Raw genomic sequence first — 24,053 nt, 5'->3', positions numbered from 1 at the left:
GAATGATTAATGACCTGTTATTAAAATTTACACTATATAAATTTCTGTCAAGGCCACCTGGGTTTCTTTTGGATCAGAGCCTCAGACTTGGAAGACTTGTTTTTTTCAGCAGTTCGACACCAAACCATGGGTAACATTTATTGAGTAACCTCTAAAAGCATTCCCCCAGCCCCAAGTCCACCACATGGTCCCCATGTTGGCCCGTCTGGGCTGGGTGTATAATAAAAATAGTTACCTAGAAACAAAGCAGAGACCAGACACCAGTCATTTTCTCAGGTATTGTGAGATGTAGGAGAATAGTGTGTTTATTTAGGCAGTAGTGATAAATGGTTACAGATCATTATAAGGTTCACATTTCCTGAAAATAAAATAGAGTAAAATCAGTAACAAATAGAGGGACATCAGCTGTCAAATGCCCTCAGGGCTGTGCTTCTGGCAGGACACTTGAACGGAACCACGGGTGGCACAACATCTGTTCCTGGGTAATACGCTGATCAGGGTTGACGAGCAAACAGCTCTTCAAAAACTTCTTACAGTCTGAGGAGGGTAGACGGAGAGAAAAGTGACCGTTAGCACGAAAGCTGCATTCATTAATTACAAGTTCAGACAATTGCAAAATATTAATAAAGAAAGGAAGCAGTAGCATCTCTTTACCTTCAGACACTTTTAACTTCTTTATGGTCTGGGTGAGGAAATTTTCGCAGTGCTGCATCCCTTTTGTGAACATGTCAGTATTTTCACTCAGTAGTTCCAGGAGGATGCAGCCAAGTTGCCAGACGGTGGTCGGGCCAGCTTCATAGGTTCCCCGGTGGTTAAACTCTGGAGGCCTAAAGCAATGGGTTCCTGTGAGAAAAGAAAAAGATTTTGAATTAAAGTGTCCACTGAAAAGCTCCAAATCAGACGTCAGCATGAGTTCAGCCGTACCGGCATAGCTGCGATATCCCGGCGTCACAAAACAGCCACAACCAAAGTCAATGATGCGCACTCGAGGAATGAGCCGAGCATCAGAGAACTGGATGAGAATGTTTTCCAGTTTTAGATCGCGGTGGAAGATGCCTGCCTTATGTATTTGAATTGCAGCTTCCACCAGCTGCCTCATGAATTCCTGATGGACAGAAAGAAGAGTTAAAGAACATCCAAAGATATTATCAGTCTGAGCTCTGCAGCAGTGGGAGGCGGTGCACCGTAACACGATAACCAGCATTATTACCTTAGCCAGGCCTTCGTCTATTTGGCCATTGTCGTACTCAAACAGGTTCATACAGTTCTCTGGCCTCTCCATGATCAATAGGATTTCATCATCCAGGTCAATCCATGCTAATGGTGATACCACTGCATTTTCCCCTACAGAGTCCCCTGCTGTCATCACCATCAGTACCATCTCCAGTGGGGCGCAGTGGAGCTCACCGTTTATCACCTGAAGAGAGGAACACAAGATGCTCGTCTATGGTTTACTGCTGGTAATCAATGAAAAAGGAACAGCTCCACACTAAGTTCAACAGCTGATGGTAGCATCAAAGTTAGCCTTACCACTGGCTGGTACTTGACCAAGTCTTTAGCAATGTGCTTGATTGCCACCTGCAGGAAAGAATCATGTGTCAAGGAGATCAGTGATGATTATATGTGTATGTGTGTTTGGTGTGATTCAAATTAAAATACTTACTGGAAATAAATCGTGCCTTCTATAACCACTAAACACTGTTCCAAAACCTCCTTCTCCCAGCTGTGAAACTTCTCTGTAGTGTTTCTCATATTCTTCTGCAAATACAGATTTACTACAGCTGTAGTGCACACAAACACAAATACACACATACACCCTCCACAATAAGCTCACCTCTGCTGATGGGCACCAAGACATACTTGGGCTTTGCTGTGGTTGATGGCCGCAGCTCAGGAAAAGAGAACACATTGTGGGGAACCGTCACTGATTCAGTCTTCTGTCTCTTCCTGGGAGCTTCTAGGTCTGACTGGGCCTTTCTTTTTGTGCCCCGGTTTGACACCTCCTTCGGTCCCGCTCGAGTAGTGGGTTTGCTACAAACCGTTCCCCTGCACTCAGAGCCGACCCTCCTCTTTTTGCACACCGGCCTACCGTCCTCCCCTCTGCTGGTGGTTGGACTGGTGCTGGTCTCTGATTGTGAGGTAAAACCAGTCTGCTTTAAACTTTTGTATAAGTGAATCAGACCAGCATGAAAAACATGGATTTGGCTTCCCTGATGGTGTAGTCACCTGATTTTGAGGATTCCTCACGTTTGCGTTTGTGTGAAGAGACGCCCATTTCTGCTCTGTACGACAGCTCAACAGCCAATGTTGCACAGTTGTTAGTATATTGAGCAGGGGAACCTTATTGACTATACCTTTGTCTTTCATTCAAAGATTCTTTCATCTTGACTTTGACGTCTTCATGTATGTCTTTTGAAATGGCTTTGGTATTTCTTTAATATTTTGACTCTGAGCAAAGTCTATATGCTTTGATCCCAGCCATTGTTGTGTTTTGCGTGTCTATTCAAGGTAGTTTTCTTTGTCAACTGGACTGTTTTTCTTCTCTTTTGAAGACGTTTTGCCTTCTATCCAGAAGGCTTCTTCAGTTCTGAACTCGCTGGGTACAAAATATAGCCCTTTTGCAAGATTTGGACGACCAGTTTGCATTTATGGACAGAACCAGCTTGTGTTGGGAACAATGGTATTAAAAGCTGAGCTGTAATGGGCTGTTATGGGGGATGTTGCTGCGCAGACCTGTCCTGTTGTTCAAAATGAAAGAATGTGTAGCAGTACCTGCCCCCAGCTCGGCCAGACACGTGCCTCTAGTTGGCAATCTAGCCTAATAGTCTTTGGGGGAGGCTATAATAGGTCCTGCCTGCACACCACTCGCCCTGAGACCTCCCTTGCTCTCACCCTGAGACCTGTCCTGGGTGGTTCTTTCCGTCGGCCTTCTGGGTGCCGCATCGCGTTTTGGTCCCTGGCTGACAATGTCCTGCGGGTAGTTAAAGCATTCGTAATTTGTGTCACAGCAGGAAAGACATTGTTTGACCACTGGTGTGATCGCCTTTGGGTACGTGCTTCTTTCCCGAGGGTTTGGTCTGGACGTATGGCGGAGTCCATCGAGAGGTGAGCGCAGGAGAGTGGCTGCTTCGTTGATACTCGCTGCTCCTGATCGGGTGGCTGCCGGTGAGTGCTGCCTTTGGTGTTGTGGATCTTTGGCTATAGGACTGATGAACGCGGGCTGCCGTGTAGGGATTTGGTGCTGGTTCACTGGCTTCCAGGCCCGTGGGCGCGGAGGTGACAGCTGGATTCATCTGGTGGCCAAGGGTTCCCCATCTTGGTGGCTGCCGTTCCCGCTGGACATTGACCTGGTGCATTTGTTGGGCTCCTTGTACCTTCTCCTCGTTGACGGCGGGATTTATCACCAGATTTATCAATCTGGTGATAAATGGTAGTAAAAGTTGCAGCTGCTGCATCCCTTGGACAGCGATCGTGGGTCCCTGGTTGTGTTGAGTTCATGGATCGAGGGAATCCAGGCCCATGACCTCATAACACAATATAGCTAACCAAATGCTATAGATTCCAGTTATTACCAAATATGGAAGTAGGAGGAAGGCCTAATGGTACACATCCTCATTTGAAGAACAATGTGCCACAGCATCCCCTCTTAGCAGCTCCTCATACAGGAAAAACAAGACATCCATCATGAGGTTATGATCAATCTTTATTTATATAGTGTCTGTTACAATCAAAATTGTTTCTAGGCGCTTTACAGAATCCCAGGGCCTGACCCCAAACAAGCAACAGTGGTAAGGAAAAACTCCCCCTTAACAGGAAGAAACCTTGAGCAGGACCAGGCTCATATAGGGGGACCCTCCTGCTGATGGGGGGCTGGGTAGAGAGAGAGGAGAAGGGGGAGGACAGGTAGATGAGAGAATAGGATCATAGATCATAGAAAAAACATACAGAAATACATTATATTAGGTAAAGTAAGCTGCCGGTAGAGTTAAGTTGAGTGGGTCAACGGGGTCGGAGGTCAGTATGCAGCTCTGAAGGCGGCAATACCTGTAGGGTCTCCCTTAAAAACAAACAACGATTTATCAGATGTCCAGGGTTGATTTTGGGTTTTTCTCAAATGATTTAATGGACAAGGTGTATGTTAACATTTCATATAAAAAAAATAAAGCTCTGGGAAATCAAACAATATAACTTTTATATACAGTATATATATAAATATAAAAAAATGTATATTATATATATAAAATGTAATCCGGAAATAAAAAAATGAAAGCAATTGGATAAAAAAAGCCTCAAACAGGATTCCACAGCTTTGAAAAAGCTTTTAAAATGACACAGCTATAGCTCATCTCAATTTCTTACTACTATATACAAAACATGTACTGGACCTACTGAAAATTTTTTATGTATTTGATGATCATATCTCTTAATTTGAAGGAGGCCACAGAGGTCTGTAAACTCCCTGCAACTATGTGCCAATTATTTTGACACCTAAACCCAATAATGATCGACTGAGAATCAGAGACCAATAGCTTCAATTAATAATGATGCAAAATTATTTGCTCACATCTTTGGAGAAAGAAAAAAAAAAGTAGAAGTAAAAAGTAAAAGTAAAAAAAGTAAACCAGACTGATGATGGTCTGTCTGGTTTACTGAAGGGAACCACATCAGTAACAATGTTTGATCTTAGAATTGATTAACTGTAAGAAATTACATGGCCGACAACAGTTACATCCTCTTCCATAGACATATTTAGGCTTTTGACTCTGTATACATGAGGTGCTGTTGGAAGTTTATTTTTTATTTTCATTTATTATATTTTAGGCATAAAATATTGTTCATATTACAATTGTTTAAAGAGAATGTTTAGTTAGTTTTATATACAGAGTTCTTCAAACCCTGCAGTACTCCATTACCTGCATGAAAATGTTGTATCGGATTTGATGAACAAACATGATACTTAAGACTATTTACAAGGCAGCCATGTATCTAATGAACAACCAATGTTGAAAACTATGATCCCGCTAAATGGCATCAATATCAAAGGTAATAAATGCAATAATGGACTTTTCAGACAAATGATGCTATGTTCTACATATTCTCAAGGGGAAAGTTAAATGTTCTTCTTGATTAAATCAATTGGAAAACAGTGTGGTCCTTAAAATAGATGTCTGTCCGTCTGTCTGTCTGTCTGTCTGTCCGCCCGCCCGCCCGTCCGTCCGTCCGTCCGTCCGTCCGTCCGTCCGTCCGTCCGTCCGTCCGTCCGTCCGTCCGTCCAAGCTATACAGCTATAATGTCCTTTGTTGAAGTGTTTCATATCTAAACATTAACCAAAAATAGCAGTTGGTTATTTGTTGTTAATTTAATACTGATGAATACAGACCTCAGTATTGTCAAAGCCAACAAACTGCCAGTCATCCAAAAATAACTAGCATCAGGCTGCATCAGGCTGCACTCTGCTATTTTTAACAACGCTTCTGTTACTATTTCTGGTGTTTTTCATCTCTCCTGTCTTAAAATGCTCACTAATGGTTGACAGACTACCCCAAGCATAGCGCTGTTAAAAAGAGGATCTACATGTTTTCAGATATTATTGCGATGGCCAAATCTGAACCTGGAACGCTGACTGTATCTGGATAAAAAGGAAAAAAATCATGGTATAAACAATTGAAGGTTACATGGGCAACTTTTTAAAAACTAAATTAAGAGCATAGAATACATAAAGGTCCTGATTCCTGCATGTCTTCTTTCATTACCATGAGTATATGATGCCTGCTGTTAAAGGCTCTGACAATAGCTTTACAACATACAAATAAAGAAAACATGTAGTATGGCATGAGTTATATTGTGTATTCTTGCTAATCAATTATTGTTTGTACTTGGTACAGGTGGTGAGACCATTTTCTCAACATAAACATGTGTATGTTGAGAGAATGGTGTTTTGGGTCATTCATGTAACACAAATACTTAACAAATACAAATACTTCATTTTAAAATATTTGCAGGTCTCATTCACTGTTTTTGCAAGTTATCTTGCAGATGATACAAAATGGGGCCTGACTTGCTCTCAGTATCTATATTTAATCCAAGAACTGCACTTTAGGAGTTCACCGCTCTTCAAACAAGTTTATTTTTAGTTCCAGTCTTACTTCTGACACAGAGTTTGTTGCACTCAGATCAGACTTTCAGAGATGAGGTATTTATGTCCTCAATATCTAGTAACAAGGCTCGGAAACATTTAATGCCATTTATCTTAACTTTGAGAGCACTGATTTTGTAAAAAGGAAACTGCTTTTTAAAATTTGTATGTTTACACATGTTATGTGCATTTAGCCATAATTATACAAATATCAAATGTGGCTCATAGGAAGGAATTAATATGGAGAGAAAAACAAAACAACACATTGTGCAACAGATTGACACTTAAGTTTATTTATAAAATCAAAAGGTGTAGACCTGGCTCAGTGACTTTAAAAATGATCTCTTTAGGAATAGTTACAAAATAGTACAGTAGTCAACCATCACTTAAGTTCTCTACATAAAGATCATGATAACAACATTCTCTACTTTTGAGTGATAATCTCTGAGGGGAAAATAATCCAAAAAAGATAACTCCTTTAGACAAACTACCTGATAAAGGGAATGGGAGAACCATGACTCCCAGAGGACTGTGCCTAAAGAAGAGCTAGAAAACATATAGCAGATGACATCCCAACCTCTGGAGAATTCCTCACACTATAACAGCTCAAAAAGTTAAAAGGCACCACACAATACAAGTCACAAGAAGATTTCACCACACATTTGTTATGCTGTAATTGACAAACATTTAAGGCGGATGTCATGTGCAAAAAACATTGTGAATATATGTCACACGTACTCTGCCTCCTGTGTGCTTCTGTATTTTCTTTATGGCAGACTTCTTTATAAAACTTTTCAATTGTGAAAGATTTAAAGAATGATTGCATTTTCACTATGTCACTTTGTTCTCAGGCATATTCCAGATGTCCTGCTGTGGCAAGTGAGATGGGGCAGTACCGGGGAAGAACTCACTTTAGTTCCTGTAGCTCTTACGTCCTTCTCCCTCCTTGAGGAAGGTCCATATGAGGGTGTTTACAATGTCAGGCTGGTCCTGCTGCAACCAATGACTGGCCCCAGAAATAATGTTGAGACGGAAATGATTCCGGATGTAGAGACGGCAGGCCTCAGCCATCTCCTGCTCCAAGAAGGCGTCTCTCTCGCCCCACAGCAGCAGGACTGGAGATCTGACATGGTTCTGGCTCAGGGGCAGGGAGCTATGAAGATAAATAAATAAATAGTTTACAGCTGTAAGTTTTTGGCCTCATTCCGGTGCTGTCTATCCATTCTGAAAGATTTGGAGTTTTTATGTAAGTGATCTTCTCTTTAAGATAATGGAGCTAAAGCATTGAACCACAGCAAGAAAAAGAAGTTGCATATTTTATATTTGTGAGCACCAATAAAAAATAATCCAAACTAGTGATTTTTTTAAAAGTACATCTATTTATAAATATGTTTATTTTTGCTTTGATGCAGCATATACAGTTCCTAGTCCTTCCAGACAGTCTGCTTGGTCAATGTTATATACTGTGAAACAGCTAGTTGAACAATGCCTACAAATGAAACGGGGTTAGTCCTTTACCTCTTGGGATCATTCTAACTGGGCGCCTGCTTCTAGATAAAGTGGGCTCAATCTCAAACTATCTCCATATTAAAAGTGTTTTGTTTACTGTAGACTGGTGAATTTTCAAGACATTGTAGTGTCAGTTTTGACCCATTGGATTTGTCAAGCCTCTTGACATTTTATGACAAATGAATGCAGAAAACCATGACATTCTAAAAGGTTTAAAGAGTTTTTGCTGCAAAAGATCTGATTTTAATTTAGTTCTAGCAAATTTTTCAAAAAACGCTATTTCAACAAAGACTGTGAACTTCCATTAACGAGGTTATTCTACAGCATCCACACTGAAATACACACATCTTAACTCCTATATGATTAACATGATTTAGAATGGTTTAAACTAATTTCGTTTTGTTTTTTTGTTGAGATTTAAATTTTTTTGTTTGTTTTTGTAAAAGGCTCCTGCACCCACTGCTCTTCTACAGCTTAACTGCAAAAAGTGTGTCAAACAGAATATTGGACTACATTGTTCACGATATTTAGAACACTGCAGTAAATATTCACACAAAGGTACTAATTGGCCATGGGTCGGTGATATCTCTTTTACATAAGCATTATAACGCTATTCTGAGACAGTTCATGACTTAGAAGGGAGCAGATGGTCTGCTCTGCCATGCATGTACAGTTCACGTGTTAAAATAAGCATGCACTGATGAGAGCTTTGATCTGATTTTAGCAAAATTATTTATAGTCAGCACAAAAACACACAAACACAACCATTAGACATCATTGTGATCTTGTTGGAGGGCCAGGTCAATATTCTGCTACTTTAAAGTTCTGACAGTAGATGGCAACATAAAACAATGATCCCCTAACTTAGTCACACAATGTTGAAACACTACATAGGCTCAATAAAAACACACGAGAATATTAAATTATCGCTGAGTTTTTACTTAATGTGTCATATTTTAGGTGTATTTAAGGATATTAGAATACATATTATATTACCACTGTTGTAAGAATCACAGTTACAACATTTTAATTTAGTAAATATCTTGAATATCTCTAAAATTTCTGAACCTCTGTCTATCCAGCTTAACTCATGCTAAGTGTACTACCTACCTGAAGACATTCCTGTAGTAGTTGAGGGCTCCAGTCAGAGCTCCTGGCTGTGAGATTGCATACAGATATGCCTCTAAGTCCTCTGCAGTCAGCCATTGGCCTTTCCGGCTGATACCGGTGCTGCGGCTGGTGAACAAGGCTTTCACAGCCTGGAGCGGAGAAGGAAGCAATGACTTCAATGATGTTATTGGACCAGCACATTTTGATCAAAAATACATTTACAGGTAGATGCCTATCTCATGATCCGATGTGAGTTAGAACAGGCATTTCATATGTGAAATAAGATCTCATGACCTTTAGGAGCTGCTTTGATACATCTGCTGCTGCTTCCAGATTATTAATAAAGAGTTTATTCTCTATAGTTATAAGCAAACCTAAGATGGCTTAGTTGTGCTGCCTGAGGCGTTTAATAACAATATCTAAAAAAGATAGACTCACCCATAAAGATGGGTGAATATAAGATATCCATAAAAGTGTGGCTGTGTGACAATACCAAGGTCTTTACACTTTAAACAGGGCAAATAAGAAAATGTAGTTATTTTACTGTTCAATCTTACTTAATTATGTATTTAATGTAGCAGCATTAATGCAGCACTGTAATATTGTTGGGCCGCATCATTCTTCTCAGTCACTCTTGCACAGCCACTGGCTGCAAATAATGTCAACAATGCAAAATGGCTGTGTTCTGCACTCCGGGGCTGTTTTCACTCTGGAACAGTGGCAGAAAGAAGGAACTCACTGTCACGCTCACATCAGACTCTTACAGGGTTGGATTGGAGCTCTAACCTGTACTTTGAATGATATTATAATCTACCGGTATTCTTGAATTAAAAAACGCAAATACTTTTTCTACAATCTAAATATTCTTAATGAGTCCCAGGAGGCTGCCTGTGATTTTTTTGATAATTTGATCCTGTTGTTTCCTGTAACCCTCAAACTGCGCAGTCATTAGTCACAGAGATGAATAAAAAAGTCCTGAAATTACCTGGCACAATGACAACAATGATACACATGTGCATAATCACACACAGAGGCACACATGCTCACAACCTTGACCTTGATAAACACACCTTGAAATCATTAATGGAGAGCATGAGCTCTGGGAAGCGAGGCAGCTGGAAGAAAAAGAAATGACTGGACTTCAGCAGCTGGCTGGGGTGACACAGTGCGTAGTCTGGTGATGAGAGAAGAGGAGAGTCATTCAATCACAATTACGAAAGCAGAGATTGTCAGTAATGCGCAGAAGATTTCTAGCAGTTAAACCAGCTGTTCTAGCTTTACATTAGCATCCCGTAATTAGCTTCTCATCATCCACCCCTCAAGGCAAATGGATTTGCCAGATGGACGCAAACACGAAAATGAAGTAATAATGCTCTGTAAATGCTGCTAACAATGACAGTAATAACTCGGGTTATAAACTAGAGTATCTCAGGTAAATTGATTGTCATATGATGAAAAGAATACTGTCAGGCTGTCTGATCATCTGCATGCAGAGACAACATACCCGTGAACACAGAAGGATGAGGGCAGTTTAAAACGATGAGTTTTGTCACCATTTCTGGGTAGTGAATTGCAAACAGCCAGGCTATGATCCCACCCCAGTCGTGGCCAACCAAACAACATCTGTTGTACCCTTGAAAAGAAAACAAATGCACATAAGACCATATTTTGATTATGCAAATACAAAGCTTCTCAGCAGCAATTGTACAAGTTGGAGTGTCATATGCACCCCCCCCTTCCCCTTTTTCTTTCTAATTCTATGCTGAAGCATGTCAAAAGCACCAGAGTTCAAATCGATACTGCTTTCACCTTTACATTGCTAAGGTTTTCCCTCAGAGGACATTATAACTAGACAGTGGATGTATATATTGACACACTGTACATGTGCATACAATCAAGGTCAAACCCTTTGTCTACAGGGAATCTGATCGCGTTACTGCTCCAGTTCCTACGAAAAAAATGCACGCATCCGCCTGCACTATTAACTCCACAAACATAAACCAATTAGGAATTGTCATCTCAGCAATAGTGCTACATCAGTAGAAATAAGAGTGAATGTAGTGCTGCATTTGAAAGGAGGTGCAGGCTGCAGCTTTTAGCATGGATTCATAAATGAAAACATCTATGATTTACTGTAGCGGGGAAGCACTGCAGTGTGTCACTGTAGCTAGCTGAGAGGATAGACTGCAATGTGGAGCATGTGGGCTCTCACAGTTGGTGTGAACAGAGCTCTGCTGTCTGAGCACAAATATAAGAAGAGCAGTTTTTATACGATCAGTTAAAGCCTCCCACTTCTGCTGGAATCGCCATAAATCACCTTCAACATTCTGAGTTCAGCCCTTAAAAGCCTGTTAAATAATTAACATCTAACAATGAGAAAGGATACTAGATCATAGAGTCTGGATTTAGAGGGAAAAAAACGGAATATTTTGAAGTGAAAGGGTTTTAAAATATCTAGATTAAGTCCATGTGGTTGGATATTGTGATAAATAATATTTAACTATTGTTTTATCACCTTTAAGGCTTTTTATTTGATTCTGAAGGAATAGCTTTGAGATCGAGCAAGAAAATGAGTCAAAACTATCTTTGCCGACTACGTCTATATGTCCATCCATCTATTGATGCAGGAATCTCAGCTGAAAAATAATAACAATAAAAGAATGACCTAGAATTATCAACGAAAAGGGATAAAGCTCTAAAACTTCCTGCTCAGCACACCGGTTAGTTAATATGTGCAGCATTCCAGAACAGATAATACAGTGTACAGCAGTGATAAAGGAAAACACTTTGTGTTTTGGCCAGTAAAGGAGCAAAAACTGTCACTTTGGCCAGAAACTCATGCTGGAGTGTCCAGACAGCCACAGGCAAGCTTCCTGTGCTAGCATGCAGTCTCTGGGCCCTGGCCGGGTCCTGTACCCGCCCCTTGTCCCATGTTTAGTCAGAGTGAGTCACTACTGGTTTGTCATACCATGGAACAGGCCCAAAGGCTAGCCACAATTTGAGAATGATAAACAAGTTTATTTTTGACACAAGAAACTGTCAAAATGCTGTGTACTCTTTTGCAAGACTACAGCCAGACAAAGTTCTTTTCGCTCACCTAAATACTCCACGATGTCCCTGACGTCAGTAATGAGGGAATCGAAGCGATAGTTTTCAGTGGAGAGGGGCAGGTCAGACTCGCCATAGCCTCGCATGTCGATGGCCACCACGCGGAATTCACTCTTGAACTCACGCAACTGGTGGCGCCAGGAGAACCTGAAACACGCAAAGATGATTAATGCGATTCATTTCTTCCATTTTTTTTGGGAATACTTCAAATCCACAGCCTTTCTCTGGACCCAGGCCTCATCACCGTTGAACTAAACTTCCAGGATTTTGGAATTGTGGGATTTTTTCCTCTTGATAATTAAACTGACCAAGATACACAGTTCAGACTGCCTTTAAAATGAATTCATTGTGTGCCTTTAATTTAAGCTACATCATTTAAAGTGAAACTGAGGTCGGCTCAGTGTAATGGAATAGGTTTTAGATCCTAATCCACCTACTGATCACTTGGACTGCGATAAACTCCTAAATGAAGATCTTGTCAGCTGTAAAGGCTTCTCATCTGAAACCCCCTGCCCCCCCGCGCTGACCCCTCGGAAGCGAGCTGCGGGGTTCCGACTGTAATTCTGATGAGTCAGTGTAAGATCCCAGCACTTGAGCTTCTGATCTTATAGAATATAGATGAGGTTTTAAAGCAAAATAAGCCCCAAATACACACAGGCGCACACACACACTCTACTTGTTCTCAATTCTAAGAGGAAATTTGCATATTTGGTAAAAAAAAAAAAAAAAGTCTAAAGAGATCTTTTAACATTGTCACTTGCGACACAGCTCATCATTGACGGAATACAGCAAGTGAAGCAGAAAAAGCTCCTCTCACCCGTTAATTAATCCCTGTCCTGTCAGCAGCTTAGATGCTAGGTCAGAGATATGGACAGGCTTACAGCTCTTGACAACCACTTTGGCCCCGTTTCGGGAGCAACGCATAACATCGTTTTCCATTTCATATCGGGACAAAGAGATCGTAAATGCATCGGACCTTTCCCCCCCTCTGGCAAGTCATCCCTGGCGGTGGCGACTCATTACTGAAGTGGAATTATTTCCTTGCAGCACAGGAACTTTACTGACATTCACAGTGATTTCTCACGCTCGGAAAGTTTTACAGGGGTCACCGACGCACGGTAACCCCGACATTAAGCAACAGAACAATCGGAGTTGTGTGCGGCTGTAGATGAGTAATATGATCAGCCACGCTTATTTGACATTGACCTACCAGAACTCAGGGAATCCATGTAAGAAGAGCATGAGCGGCTTCCCTCTCTCTCCGGCAGCCACATAGTGAAACCTAAGGCCAGATTCCTGAAAAAGACACAATATCTAAATATAACTGAGTATACACAAAGCAGGATTCAAAAGAAATAAGACAGTATCGTCAAAAAACAAAACTATTGTTTATGATAATGGTTAAAACATGGACTGCCTATAGGCTTGATGGATCAGGTCATCTGATTCTATAAATTCAACGTCTCACCATATCACATCTCCCAAAATAGCAATAAAGCCCTGTTTCAGGGTAATCCATCACTGCAACATTGTTTAAATTCAACTCTTAACTTTCCCGTGTTGAAGAAAACCCAAAACATATCAATGCTAACATTTTAATTTTTCAAATGTCAGCCAAGCAGTGCGTGACATACGAAGCTTTGTGTCCCCCACCGGAGACGGCAAATGGAGCCTCTTTGTGCGGCACCTTTCCAGTCATGTTTGACCTCTCTTACATTACAAGTCAGCATTCACCCACTCACTCGCTCATATTCACACAGTCACTCACATCCACAGACTAACTCCCGGGGGCCCACGTGCTCATCGAGGTACATTGTTTTTGAAACAATGGGGGGAGTAAGTGTTTTTTCCAAGGGCACAATCCTAACCTTAGCCAATGACCTTCACATGATTGGAATGGCTACCTGAGTCACAAACACAGCATTAATGGCACTGATTGTTTGTAAATGCATCCTGTACATCAGCCTTTAATGGCTTGATAAGAAGTGGGCTGTTGAGGCTTTTGTTGACATATTTGGAAATGGCAGCACAAAACTTTGACTACTCCAGCAGCATTTCAGAATTCCCTACCAATTTCCCAAACGTGTCTATTTGTATTTCTCACTTCTTACAGGGCATTCTGACTCATTCCAGCAGCATAAATATACATACAGGACAAATAAAATCATTGAACTGAAATTGATTCAAAAATCAGCAAATTGGGTTTATTCCTTTATTCCACCCTTCACTTTATACAGTTGCAAAACTATTCTTACAGCATCTGATAACAAATTTTGCATTCACGTCTAAAGATTTAGGGCGATCCAATGGTGCTTGACGGGGGTGACAGCAGTGTTGTGGCCAAGGTCTCCACTTTGCATGCGAGACGCGAGACATTAACTTGTAAATGTCAACCCTCTTGCTCCTGGAATCTGAGGTTCTGCTGGCAGAAAGTGTTGGCATCGCATCGTGTTTTCACTGAGAGGCTGTCAGGCTGAGCCATGAGGCGCAGGAGCTGTTCTTTCAGCACCACCTGAGCTGATCAGGCTACGTTTTAAACACAGAAAAATGAGCAGGCAGTAGAATCCCCCCCCCCTCATCAATAAGGCCCGTTATTTTTTCCCGACATCTTCAGCTGTACGGAAGAGAGTCCCAAACTACCATTTTCTTTCTCTCTCTCACACACACAATGGACTGGTCCCCACTACCTCTCATGATCAGGCGTGTGCGTGTGTGCGTGCGCGTCTTACCTTGATCCTAACATAACAGTGGGTTCCCAAGGACGTGTCATTCAGACAAGCGGGGGGAGTTTCACGAATCGCCCACTGGAAGGTTGTTGTGGGCCTCAGAATAATGTTCCACCAAAGTTTCAGCAGCGCTACGACGGTGCACAGAGCACAATAACCGTATATTAGCGACCAAAAGCCCAAAAGTCGAATTTTCAGCGCAAGTCTGATTACAAATAGCAGCAAGTTGTGGAGCACTCTCGCCATCTTTACATTGCCGCAGAAAAATCAATGCCAGATCAAGTTACCTACTGAATTCAGCCCCCTTAATCGCTCGCTCCTGTTTAAATATTGCTCGGACAATGCCGTTGTTTCGTTACCAGCGCAGACGCACGACTGAAGGGAGGTTCCCCGATAGGCGGCTGAATGGGACGGCGGCGGCAGCATCACGTCAGATTTCACGCGTGCGTGTGACAGCAGTGGTTGTTTAGCAGGAGACGCTGTTGTTGACTATACAAGGCAAGTCTGAAATCAGGCACCGAGGTGCTCCATGCGGGGCTTTTCTGCGGTCTCGGCGCAGCAACGAGCCGCTGTTTGGCCGAGAAAAGACGAACATCACTGCAGAGGAAGGGGCTGAACGCGGCTGTTATGGCAACCCGAGCTCTCAAGCCCATAACCAAAATGCTCACGATCATTAAAACCCACATTTAGTGAATTTAGAAGTGTCCTCGCCAAGAGGTTATTGCGCAATGAACGGCTCCATTAATATGGCGCATTAATATGTTAATCAGTAATGCGGTCACAGGTGCGCCTTTATCGAGGACAGCCGTCCATTATTTCTGTTTCACACACCACAACCGCCTTTAATTAGCAGATTAACCATTTACAGATTAGCCTAATCCTCGCTGACGTGACCGGATAGCTGAAGAGATAGCAGGACACACTTGGACAAAAATGGAGACATGATGGCAAAATAGGGGGGAAAAGGAAACAAACAAACAAAAAAATCAAAATACGACGTTAACGTCAATACTGCTTGATACTACCTAAACATTTACAGTATTATTGCACATGCCATACGATTGCTGTCAGTGATATTTAAAATTTTCTTCAGCTTCCTAATCTTTCTTCAGTTGTACTATTCCTGAGATTCTCCTTGTGTTTTCTTTATCCTTTTCAATCTCTTTCTCTCTTCATTTCCCACTTCAACCCTTTCATCTCTCCTCTTTATTTTCTCGGGCTACCCTCTATCATTAACTATCTTTTACCTTAACCTGATTGGTTTCAGCTCCGTCTCTCGTCCCTCATCCCTCTTAATGTTTATTCTTCCATCCTTAGAGTTACAGACTTCAACTCAAGCTTTTTAAAATAGTTAATTCCCTTTTCCCTGTGTTTAGTCCTCCTTCTTTAGGACTTCGTTTTCCTTGCTTTTCCTTCTACAAATATGCCATATTAAACAAAGGTGATTATAAAATCTGTTAATTCATATCTTGAATGTCATAAGAAAACTGGGCTTCTTCAAGCATAAAGGTCCTGTGCATTACTTGGAAACATTTTATTCATTTTACAATTAATAATATAAGAAATCAGCAATTTCAAAGCCTCACAAAGCCTTCTTTTTGAAAGATTTGTAAAGTCTTCCACCAACTGTCTGTTTCCTTTCTGGGATTTGTTGTGAAGCCCAACTGCATCCAGATGGACTCAGAGAAGGTTTTTGTGGTCACAGACTGGCTGGTTCCCTCTGACAGGGAACAGCTGCAGAGATTTTTGGGTTTTGCCGATTCCTACAGGTACTTCATAAGGAACGCAAGCTCTGTTGCAGCTCCTTCTCCTTCTCCCTCTCCCTCTCCCTCTCCCTCTCCCTCTCCCTCTCCTCTCCTCTCCTCCTCTCCTCTCCTCTCCTCTCCTCTCCTCTCCTCTCCTCTCCTCTCCTCTCCTCTCCTCTCCTCTCCTCTCCTCTCCTCTCTCTCTACCCAGCCAACCATCAGCAGGAGGGTCCCCCTACATGAGCCTGGTCCTGCTCAAGGTTTCTTCCTGTTAAAGGGGAGTTTTTCCTTGCCACTGTTGCTTGTCTGGGGTCAGGCCCTGAGATTCTGGAAAGCACCTAGAAACAAGTTTGATTGTATAAGACGCTATATAAATAAAGATTGATTTGATTTGATTTGATTTGATTATCCTCAAACTACCTGACCAGAACCTCCAGTCTGACAAGGGTCTGATATGGGAGTGGGAGCGACGAACAACGAAGTTCATCCTGTGCGCTTTTTTTCTAAGAAACTTTACTCAACCCTATGTGACGTGGACAACTGGGAACTACTGGCTGTGACACTGGTCTTGGAAGAATGGAGGTACAGGCTGGAGGGAGCTGTACTGGTCCGACCACAAGAAGCTGGAACATATTAGAACTCACAAGAGACTGAAATCTCAGCAAGCCAGATGTTTTTCTTTTCTTTTTTTACTAGATTTAACGTCACTCTGCATCAGTTTGCACTTCAACATCAAGCCTGATGCCCTGTCCCACTAGTTTGGGTGAGGGGGCATCTCTGGGACCCTTTTCTAGCATCCTGCCAACCCTTTGAATCACTGAAGTTGTGATGTGGGGCATTGATGATGAGATCAAATGGGTTTTGGAGGGTATGGCGATCCCAGAAGGCTGCCCAGTGAATTATCTCTCTGTTCCAAGACACCAGATTGCCAGTATGTGATGGTGTCACACTACAAGGGGTAATGATGTTTGCTCTGTGATCCAACCACTCATAATAAGGCACAACAGCGAATGTTGGATTGTGTTGGGTCAAAATTGGGATTTATTTGTGTGGTTTGATCCTGGCATAGGATAGTCAACCCCCATTGTGGTTCTGCTGAAGCTCCCCAGGACCATGAAGGTCCAGCTTAACTTCCATGTTTCCAGGTTTCCTGTCCAAACCAGTCCGCTGGTGCCCCCTTAGAAGTGTTCTTCACATATCCTCACTCATCCCTCTTTCTTGCTGGCAAAATGTTACCTCAAGAAGCCCTTTTACATTGTTTTAATTTCTTCGTCATTAGAAACTTTTAATCATCTCAGCAGGTTTTTTGCTTTATTGTGGTGATACAAACGTGCTAAACTCAATGAGCATAATTAGAAATTTCTTTTGCTTTTAATTCAGTTGTGTTGCAGAGTTGGATTTTATTTTAACACCTCTATGACAGTAAAAAAAACATGTAGATAATCCATCTTTGGTTTTCTTTTTAAGACAACCTGACAGAAATGTCTAAACACTTGTGTCAGCTCCTGTTTGTATTTTAAATTCAAGATCATGTGGAATAATTGATTTTTGCACCAGACATGTCTCACAATCAGTAACTGAAATAGTAGTTTTTACACCCACAGTAGATAAATCTACAGGCTTTATTTGCATCATATCATCTTAGTTGTCACTTGACGAGTCAGATTTGTAATGTTGAATTCAATGTTACCTTTACAGAGATAATGTGTTTGTTCTGCGCCTCATTCCATAAGTTATGCTCATCAGTAACCCTGTATATCATCTGTATTCTAAAAATAGGATAGGACAGTGGTTTATGCCACTGATTTTGGGTGCCAAAGTTTGTTGGTTTGAGTCCAGGTGAGCCCTTAGGCAAGGCTGTGCATGACAATTATTCCTGCTTTTGCTAGCTAATATATCATTGATTATACTGCTCATTCTCATTTATTGGGAAAAACAATTTGAGTTCTGTTTTTTGCTGAATGAAATTGTGCCATGTTCATTTGCAAAAGATAAATGTCACTTTGACAATGAAACATAAATACATTCATTTACAAGTACTTGTCCTAAAGTTATGATTATTGTTTTTTTGTGTGAATATTGTACGCTTTTGATTTTTTGATTTGTTTAGACATATGTTTTGAGCTGGTAGCCCTCAAGCCATTTGGGAATCTTAAGGTAGCCCTCAGCCTTAAAAAGGTTGGGGACCGCTGCATCAGGTTATCAACTGTAAAGGTATACAGTAGAGTGCTGTACAAAAATCATTTGTTTGCATTTTGTGCGAATCGAAATCAGAGTTTGAATTTTACAACATTCAGTGTTAAAAAAACAAAAACAAAAAATTAAAAATCGTTGGCTGTCTCTATCCACTCAACATCCAGGCATCAAAGTTGCATAAAACTGCTTACGTGACAACACCACAGGTTGGTTCAGCGTGTGCTCAGTAGCGAATTGGTCAATACTGACACCTGCTGGTCATTTGACCAAATTACACTCCCGGGGATAAACTCACAATGAAATATTGTAAAGCCCAATGCCTTCAGCAGTTATATGGAGGACCAGTGTTGGTACTCCATACAATAAGAAGGTTGCTTTGTTTTTATTTAAAACCAAAATTATTTTGACTGTCTTGGGCTTGGATGATTCTTCTTCGTCTGCCTTTGGACATACCCGCCAATAGGGGACTAAAGAAGCAGGCATACACATAAACTGAAATACCACTTTGTACAGTGGAGAATACAGCTTTATATTTGCCAATTTAATAGTGGGTCTTAATGTTTCTGAAGATTCTGCACCGCTACATTGTCCACCGCTCTGAGACAAAGGCCTGCGGATGTGTGTGTGACTGTTTCTGAACACTTACCTGAGCTGTTTGTTGGTCCTGTTGAATCCCCTGGTGTTCTGAAGGCATCTCTGTCGGGACATCCTCCTCTCCACATCATCTTGCAGTTGTTTCAGTGCCCCTTGTAAAAAAAAAGGAAACAAGGACTTTAAACCTCAAAGGCCAAGACACTTATCGTCTCTAAACTGGTCATATATTCTCTAAAATGGATTAAGCTTTCAGATATATGTTTGGCAGAATCAATCTGTACATTTTAGATCTACCATCTTACCAGTGGTATTATCTTTAAGCCTGACATACATCTCCTCTCAGTTCCAACGTGGCATGGTGGAACACCACCTTAAATGTTTCCTTCAGATTCACGTTAAGTGAGTGTGAGAAGGTCTAGAGATGCCAGATAGAGATGCCAGGGCTGCACCCACAGCTGCATGCTGCTCAAAGAGGTGCTGTAACAGAAATAGGGAGCCATTGCTTTGGGTTTTCAGCTAGTAATTTATGTTTTGTCCTGCCACTGGCTGCTCAATCTGGCATAATTACTCTTGTTTAGGAGTATGAAACAATCCAGCCTGCCTCATTGTGCTGCTTCCCTCTCTGGCACACAGAAATGGGTCTGGAGATGTTTGGTGGCTTCCTGGAAGTCCAGCCCATATCAGTGTGATGCTGGCCCTTGTAAAATTGTCTGGAGATGTCCGCTGGGAGCCCCCTGGGAGCACGATGCCCTCCCTCCTTAGTGTGATGCTTAAATGGGCAGTGGCACAGAGTGTACAACCAGGGGCGCAAAATTAAAAGAGACCAAAACTATAGGTTCATAGATGAGTGTGACTGGTAATTATTTGTGTATTATGTATGTAAAGAAGCTGATGAAGTTAAATCCAGGCTAAAGTGAATCATTTCAAAGGTTTTTCTGATCACTGAGCAGCCGTTCGTCCTGTTTCAGGGGGTAAAGTGGATGTCTGGAATAGACTAAATCAAATCAAATCAAATCAATCTTTATTTATATAGCGTCTTTTACAATCAAAATTGTTTCAAGGCGCTTTCCAGAATCCCAGGGCCTGACCCCAGACAAGCAACAGTGGCAAGGAAAAACTCCCCTTTAACAGGAAGAAACCTTGAGCAGGACCAGGCTCATGTAGGGGGACCCTCCTGCTGATGGGGGAGCTGGGTAAAGAGAGAGGAGAGGAGAGGAGAGGAGAGGAGAGGAGAGGAGAGGAGAGGAGAGGAGAGGTAGAGAGAGGAGAGGAGAGGAGAGGAGAGGAGAGGAGAGGAGAGGAGAGGAGAGGTAGAGAGAGGAGAGGAGAGGAGAGGAGAGGAGAGGAGAGGAGAGGAGAGGAGAGGAGAGGAGAGGAGAGGAGAGGAGAGGAGAGGAGAGAGAGGAGAGGAGAGGAGAGGAGAGAGAGGAGAGGAGAGGAGAGGAGAGGAGAGGAGAGGAGAGGAGAGAGGAGAGGAGAGGAGAGGAGAGGAGAGGAGAGGAGAGGAGAGGAGAGGAGAGGAGAGGAGAGGAGAGGAGAGGAGAGGAGAGGAGAGGAGAGGAGAGGAGAGGTAGATGAGAGGGGAGGTAGAGGAGAGGAGAGGTAGATGAGAGGGGAGGTAGAGGAGAGGAGAGGAGAGGAGAGGAGAGGAGAGGAGAGGAGAGGAGAGGAGAGGAGAGGAGAGGTAGAGAGTCTGTCTATGATAGTAACTGGAACTACAAAATTAGTGACAATAAGCTTTTTCAAAGAGGAAGGTTTTAAGCCTAATTTTAAAAGTAGAGATGGAGTCAGCCTCCCGTACCTGGACAGGGAGCTGGTTCAACAGCAGGGGGCCTGGTAGCTAAATGCTCGGCCCCCCATTCTACTCCGAGAGACTCTGGGAACCACAAGTAGACCAGCATTCTGAGAGCGGAGCGGTCTATTGGGCTGATAAGGTGTCACTAGCTCCTCCAGGTAGGATGGAGCTAGGCCTCTGAGGACCTTATAGGTCAAAAGAAGGGTTTTAAAAATTATTCTAAATTTAACGGGCAGCCAATGAAGAGACGCCAGTACAGGAGTTATGTGATCTCTTTTGTCAATACCTGTCAGAACTCTGGCTGCAGCATTTTGGATCAGCTGGAGGCTTCTTAAAGAGTTGTTTGGACACCCTGATAATAAAGAATTACAATAGTCCAGCCTGGAAGTAACAAATGCATGGACTAACTTTTCAGCATCATGGTGGGTCAGTAGCTTCCTGATCTTTGTGATGTACTCAGGTGAAAAAAGGCACTTCTAGAGACTAATTTAATAGAGACTACCTTCATGTTGATAGAAATCTGTTTTTTAAAGAGGCCTCCAGAGGGCAAGAGTGGTAATACGCAGGAATCTATCAAGGACTCTGAGACAGATCGAGGTTCAGACTTCGTGTGTGGCCTGGACCGGCAAGAAATAACATTCTGCACATGGTGCTGCAAGCGGGGCGGCCCACATCTTTCCCATTCCACCAGCCGATTGGCATACACGACCTTCACGTGTATGACCTCCGCTGGCCTCTGGCTGGTGTTCCCACCTGTTCTACCTGAAGAACTACTATATAGACTACAGGTTTGTGTTTAAGTGTGTGCGACTGTGTTCACTCGGTCGCTTGGCATGGGATGGCGGGGGAAAAATGATTGGAGCAGTGGCTGGTGAGGGCCCATAGAAGAACAAACACGAGGAGGAGTACAGTCATGAGAGCTGCTAATAGATGGTTGTGTTCAAATGTGAGCGAGTGTGTGGGTAAATGTGTCGACGTATGGTGGGGGAGAACAGGGTGTGTGTGAAAAGTTGTGTGCTGGGGACAAAAACAGGGTGATAGCTGGTGTTAGGAGAAGGTTTCTAAATAAAGGGTGCTCAGAAGGTGCAGCAATGACAGGGGGCTGCTGTGATGTTATGCATGCATCATGCCTCGTGCCAGGGACACAACCATCCTGAGGGGCTGGCTTCTGCTAATACACCCCCTGATGTTCCAGTGTATCTGGAAAACACAGGAAAACACCATCATCGGTCTTCATTTTTGATGACCTTCAGTCGACAGATGACTGAAGACAGAACAAAGCAGTCAGTTCAAAGTATTTAAGTTTTCTATTTCTTGTTCACTAGATTGAAATGGACATGAACATAAAATCCACAAAGGAAGCTATCCGACCGCTTGTCCACGCTCACGTCTCCGTTTGATGCGTGATGGACGGAGAAATCCCACCGGTTCTGCCTGTGATGTCACACAGCTGGAGTTTGCTGATGATGAAAGTGTATTTAAAGATTAAGATATGATCACTTCCACAGTAGGAGGGCTCTGTCACTTCCATTATAGCTGAGGCTTGTGGTTCAGCGCAGCATATTGGTGAGTGTTTAACAGCAAGAAATTCTCACTACGTATGTTCACATTTCTCCTGGGATTTGCTGTATGGAGTTTCCATGTTCTCCCTGTATGTGCATGGGATCTCTTCAGGTATTCCCCCTTACTTCCACAGACAAAGAGCTTGCATTTGAGGGACGGCAAATTGGTGACTAAATTGACACTAGGTGTAAATGTGAGTGTAAATGGTTGTTTCCTATTTGAGCTGGTGACTTTTCCAGGGTTTACACCACCTCTCACCCAAAGACAGAGGTGGATGGATGGATCTTTGCTCCAGTCAATCAGTCACTCCTTTTTTAAACTTTTTTTTTAATCCAAGGCCTGCTATTCAGGAATTATGTTCTTGATGGTGTATTCTTTTTTACAGTTGCATATTCCAAAAAAAACTGTTGTGAAAATATCGAATGTGCTCAGATATATAAATAATTGATCTGCTAATCGAGTCTGAGCGCGATTTAATTTACCGCTTAGATTAGTTTTGCCCACAAGATGGCGCCATATTCAAATATATTTATATGAAGCGTTTATCACAGCATGAAAGTGGATGAAATGTTTGCAACTTTACTGTCAATAATGTTATTTCACTTGTGTAAGAAATCATAGCGGTGTATGCTAATCATAAACACGCATCATGTTTCATAAGAATCAAGTTTTCGTTTTAAAAATTATTTTTCATTACTTATATGTAATTCCTTTAAAACCTTTCAAACTAAACCATGTGACATACAGTAGTCACATGGTTTAGTTTGAAAGGTAGTCACACACACACACACACACACACACACACACACACACACACACACACACACACACACACACACACACGCGTATATCAGTTTTTGTGAATTGCTGTAAAGCAAAGCAGCCACAGTTAAAGGAAGCTGAGAAAGTGAAAGGAATGAGTGGCATTTCACATCATCTGAAGTATGTTTTGAAACTCCCCATAAATACTGACACCAGGTCGGGTCCCCTGACAATGACAGGAAGCTTGTTCAGGATGGAGGGAGGCTATAGGAAGGTGCTGCTCCCTGATCACTGGGTCTGAAAATGCCCATTTTTATCTTTCAGTAAACTAGCATAAATTCTGCAAAACAAATGACTCTGTAAAAACATGTAAACATTAATTTACTCAGTTACAGTTTTATAATAGTGCACCAAAAGCCACATTTGAATAAGAAACAGACGATAACACATGCAAGTTTAACATTAAAAAAATAAATAAAGTGAAGCAAATCACCTTAGTACGGTGACCGTGCGTCTACCCATAGTCAGGGTCAAGGGGGTTGGTGGAGTTTTGTCTGCAGTCACCTGGCAATAGACAGGAACCGGCCCCGGACAGATCACGGTCCATCACAGGACACACTCGGCATTTACTCAGACACTCACATACATGTACTCATGCATACACATGCACTCATAAGATCAAGAGAGCCTCATAAGATCAAAAATGCCCCAAAACTGTTGTTTTGACGATGGGTTCCTCTAAAATATATCTGTTAAATAGAATTTAATAGAAACAACAGCAAAATCAGTGCATGCAGCTGTCTGAACCG

At 42.1% G+C, this 24,053-nt stretch overlaps 2 protein-coding genes across 2 annotated transcripts; both read right to left on the bottom strand.

Annotated features, from left to right (window-relative positions):
* Window positions 1-418: 418 nt before the first annotated feature.
* LOC105417907 (serine/threonine-protein kinase pim-2-like) lies at window positions 419-3,455 on the bottom strand. Its single transcript, XM_029828375.1, has 8 exons — window positions 3,029-3,455; window positions 2,893-2,971; window positions 1,664-1,781; window positions 1,531-1,578; window positions 1,211-1,417; window positions 925-1,105; window positions 655-843; window positions 419-537 (listed from the first exon to the last, which is right to left on the bottom strand). Exons 1-8 carry the CDS (start codon window positions 3,453-3,455, stop codon window positions 419-421), a joined length of 1,368 nt encoding a protein of 455 aa, XP_029684235.1.
* A 2,946-nt stretch (window positions 3,456-6,401) lies between these two features.
* ephx4 (epoxide hydrolase 4) lies at window positions 6,402-15,018 on the bottom strand. The gene is made up of 7 exons (XM_003977132.2): window positions 14,593-15,018; window positions 13,074-13,159; window positions 11,853-12,010; window positions 10,260-10,388; window positions 9,826-9,929; window positions 8,756-8,904; window positions 6,402-7,289 (listed from the first exon to the last, which is right to left on the bottom strand). Exons 1-7 carry the CDS (start codon window positions 14,833-14,835, stop codon window positions 7,049-7,051), a joined length of 1,110 nt encoding a protein of 369 aa, XP_003977181.1. The 5' UTR covers window positions 14,836-15,018; the 3' UTR covers window positions 6,402-7,048.
* Window positions 15,019-24,053: the final 9,035 nt, after the last annotated feature.

The sequence above is a fragment of the Takifugu rubripes genome, chromosome 20, assembly GCF_901000725.2.
Source record: "Takifugu rubripes chromosome 20, fTakRub1.2, whole genome shotgun sequence".
In the NCBI taxonomy this organism is placed as follows: Eukaryota; Metazoa; Chordata; class Actinopteri; order Tetraodontiformes; family Tetraodontidae; genus Takifugu; species Takifugu rubripes.
The sequence above is the reverse complement of the archived record's forward strand: the minus strand, read 5'-3'. Positions and strand labels throughout refer to the sequence as shown.

Excerpts from the sequence above, each read along its gene's own strand:
- ephx4 (XM_003977132.2), bottom strand. The coding sequence starts at position 14,835 with ATGGCGAGAGTGCTCCACAACTTGCTGCTATTTGTAATCAGACTTGCG. Across the intron at positions 12,011-13,073 it reads CATGGATTCCCTGAGTTCTG|GTTCTCCTGGCGCCACCAGT; the intron begins GTAGGTCAATGT and ends TGCGTGTTTCAG. Across the intron at positions 9,930-10,259 it reads TCATCCTTCTGTGTTCACGG|ACTACGCACTGTGTCACCCC; the intron begins GTATGTTGTCTC and ends TCTCATCACCAG.
- LOC105417907 (XM_029828375.1), bottom strand. The coding sequence starts at position 3,455 with ATGCAGCAGCTGCAACTTTTACTACCATTTATCACCAGATTGATAAAT. Across the intron at positions 1,418-1,530 it reads TGGTCAAGTACCAGCCAGTG|GTGATAAACGGTGAGCTCCA; the intron begins GTAAGGCTAACT and ends TCCTCTCTTCAG. Across the intron at positions 538-654 it reads GAAGTTAAAAGTGTCTGAAG|ACTGTAAGAAGTTTTTGAAG; the intron begins GTAAAGAGATGC and ends TACCCTCCTCAG.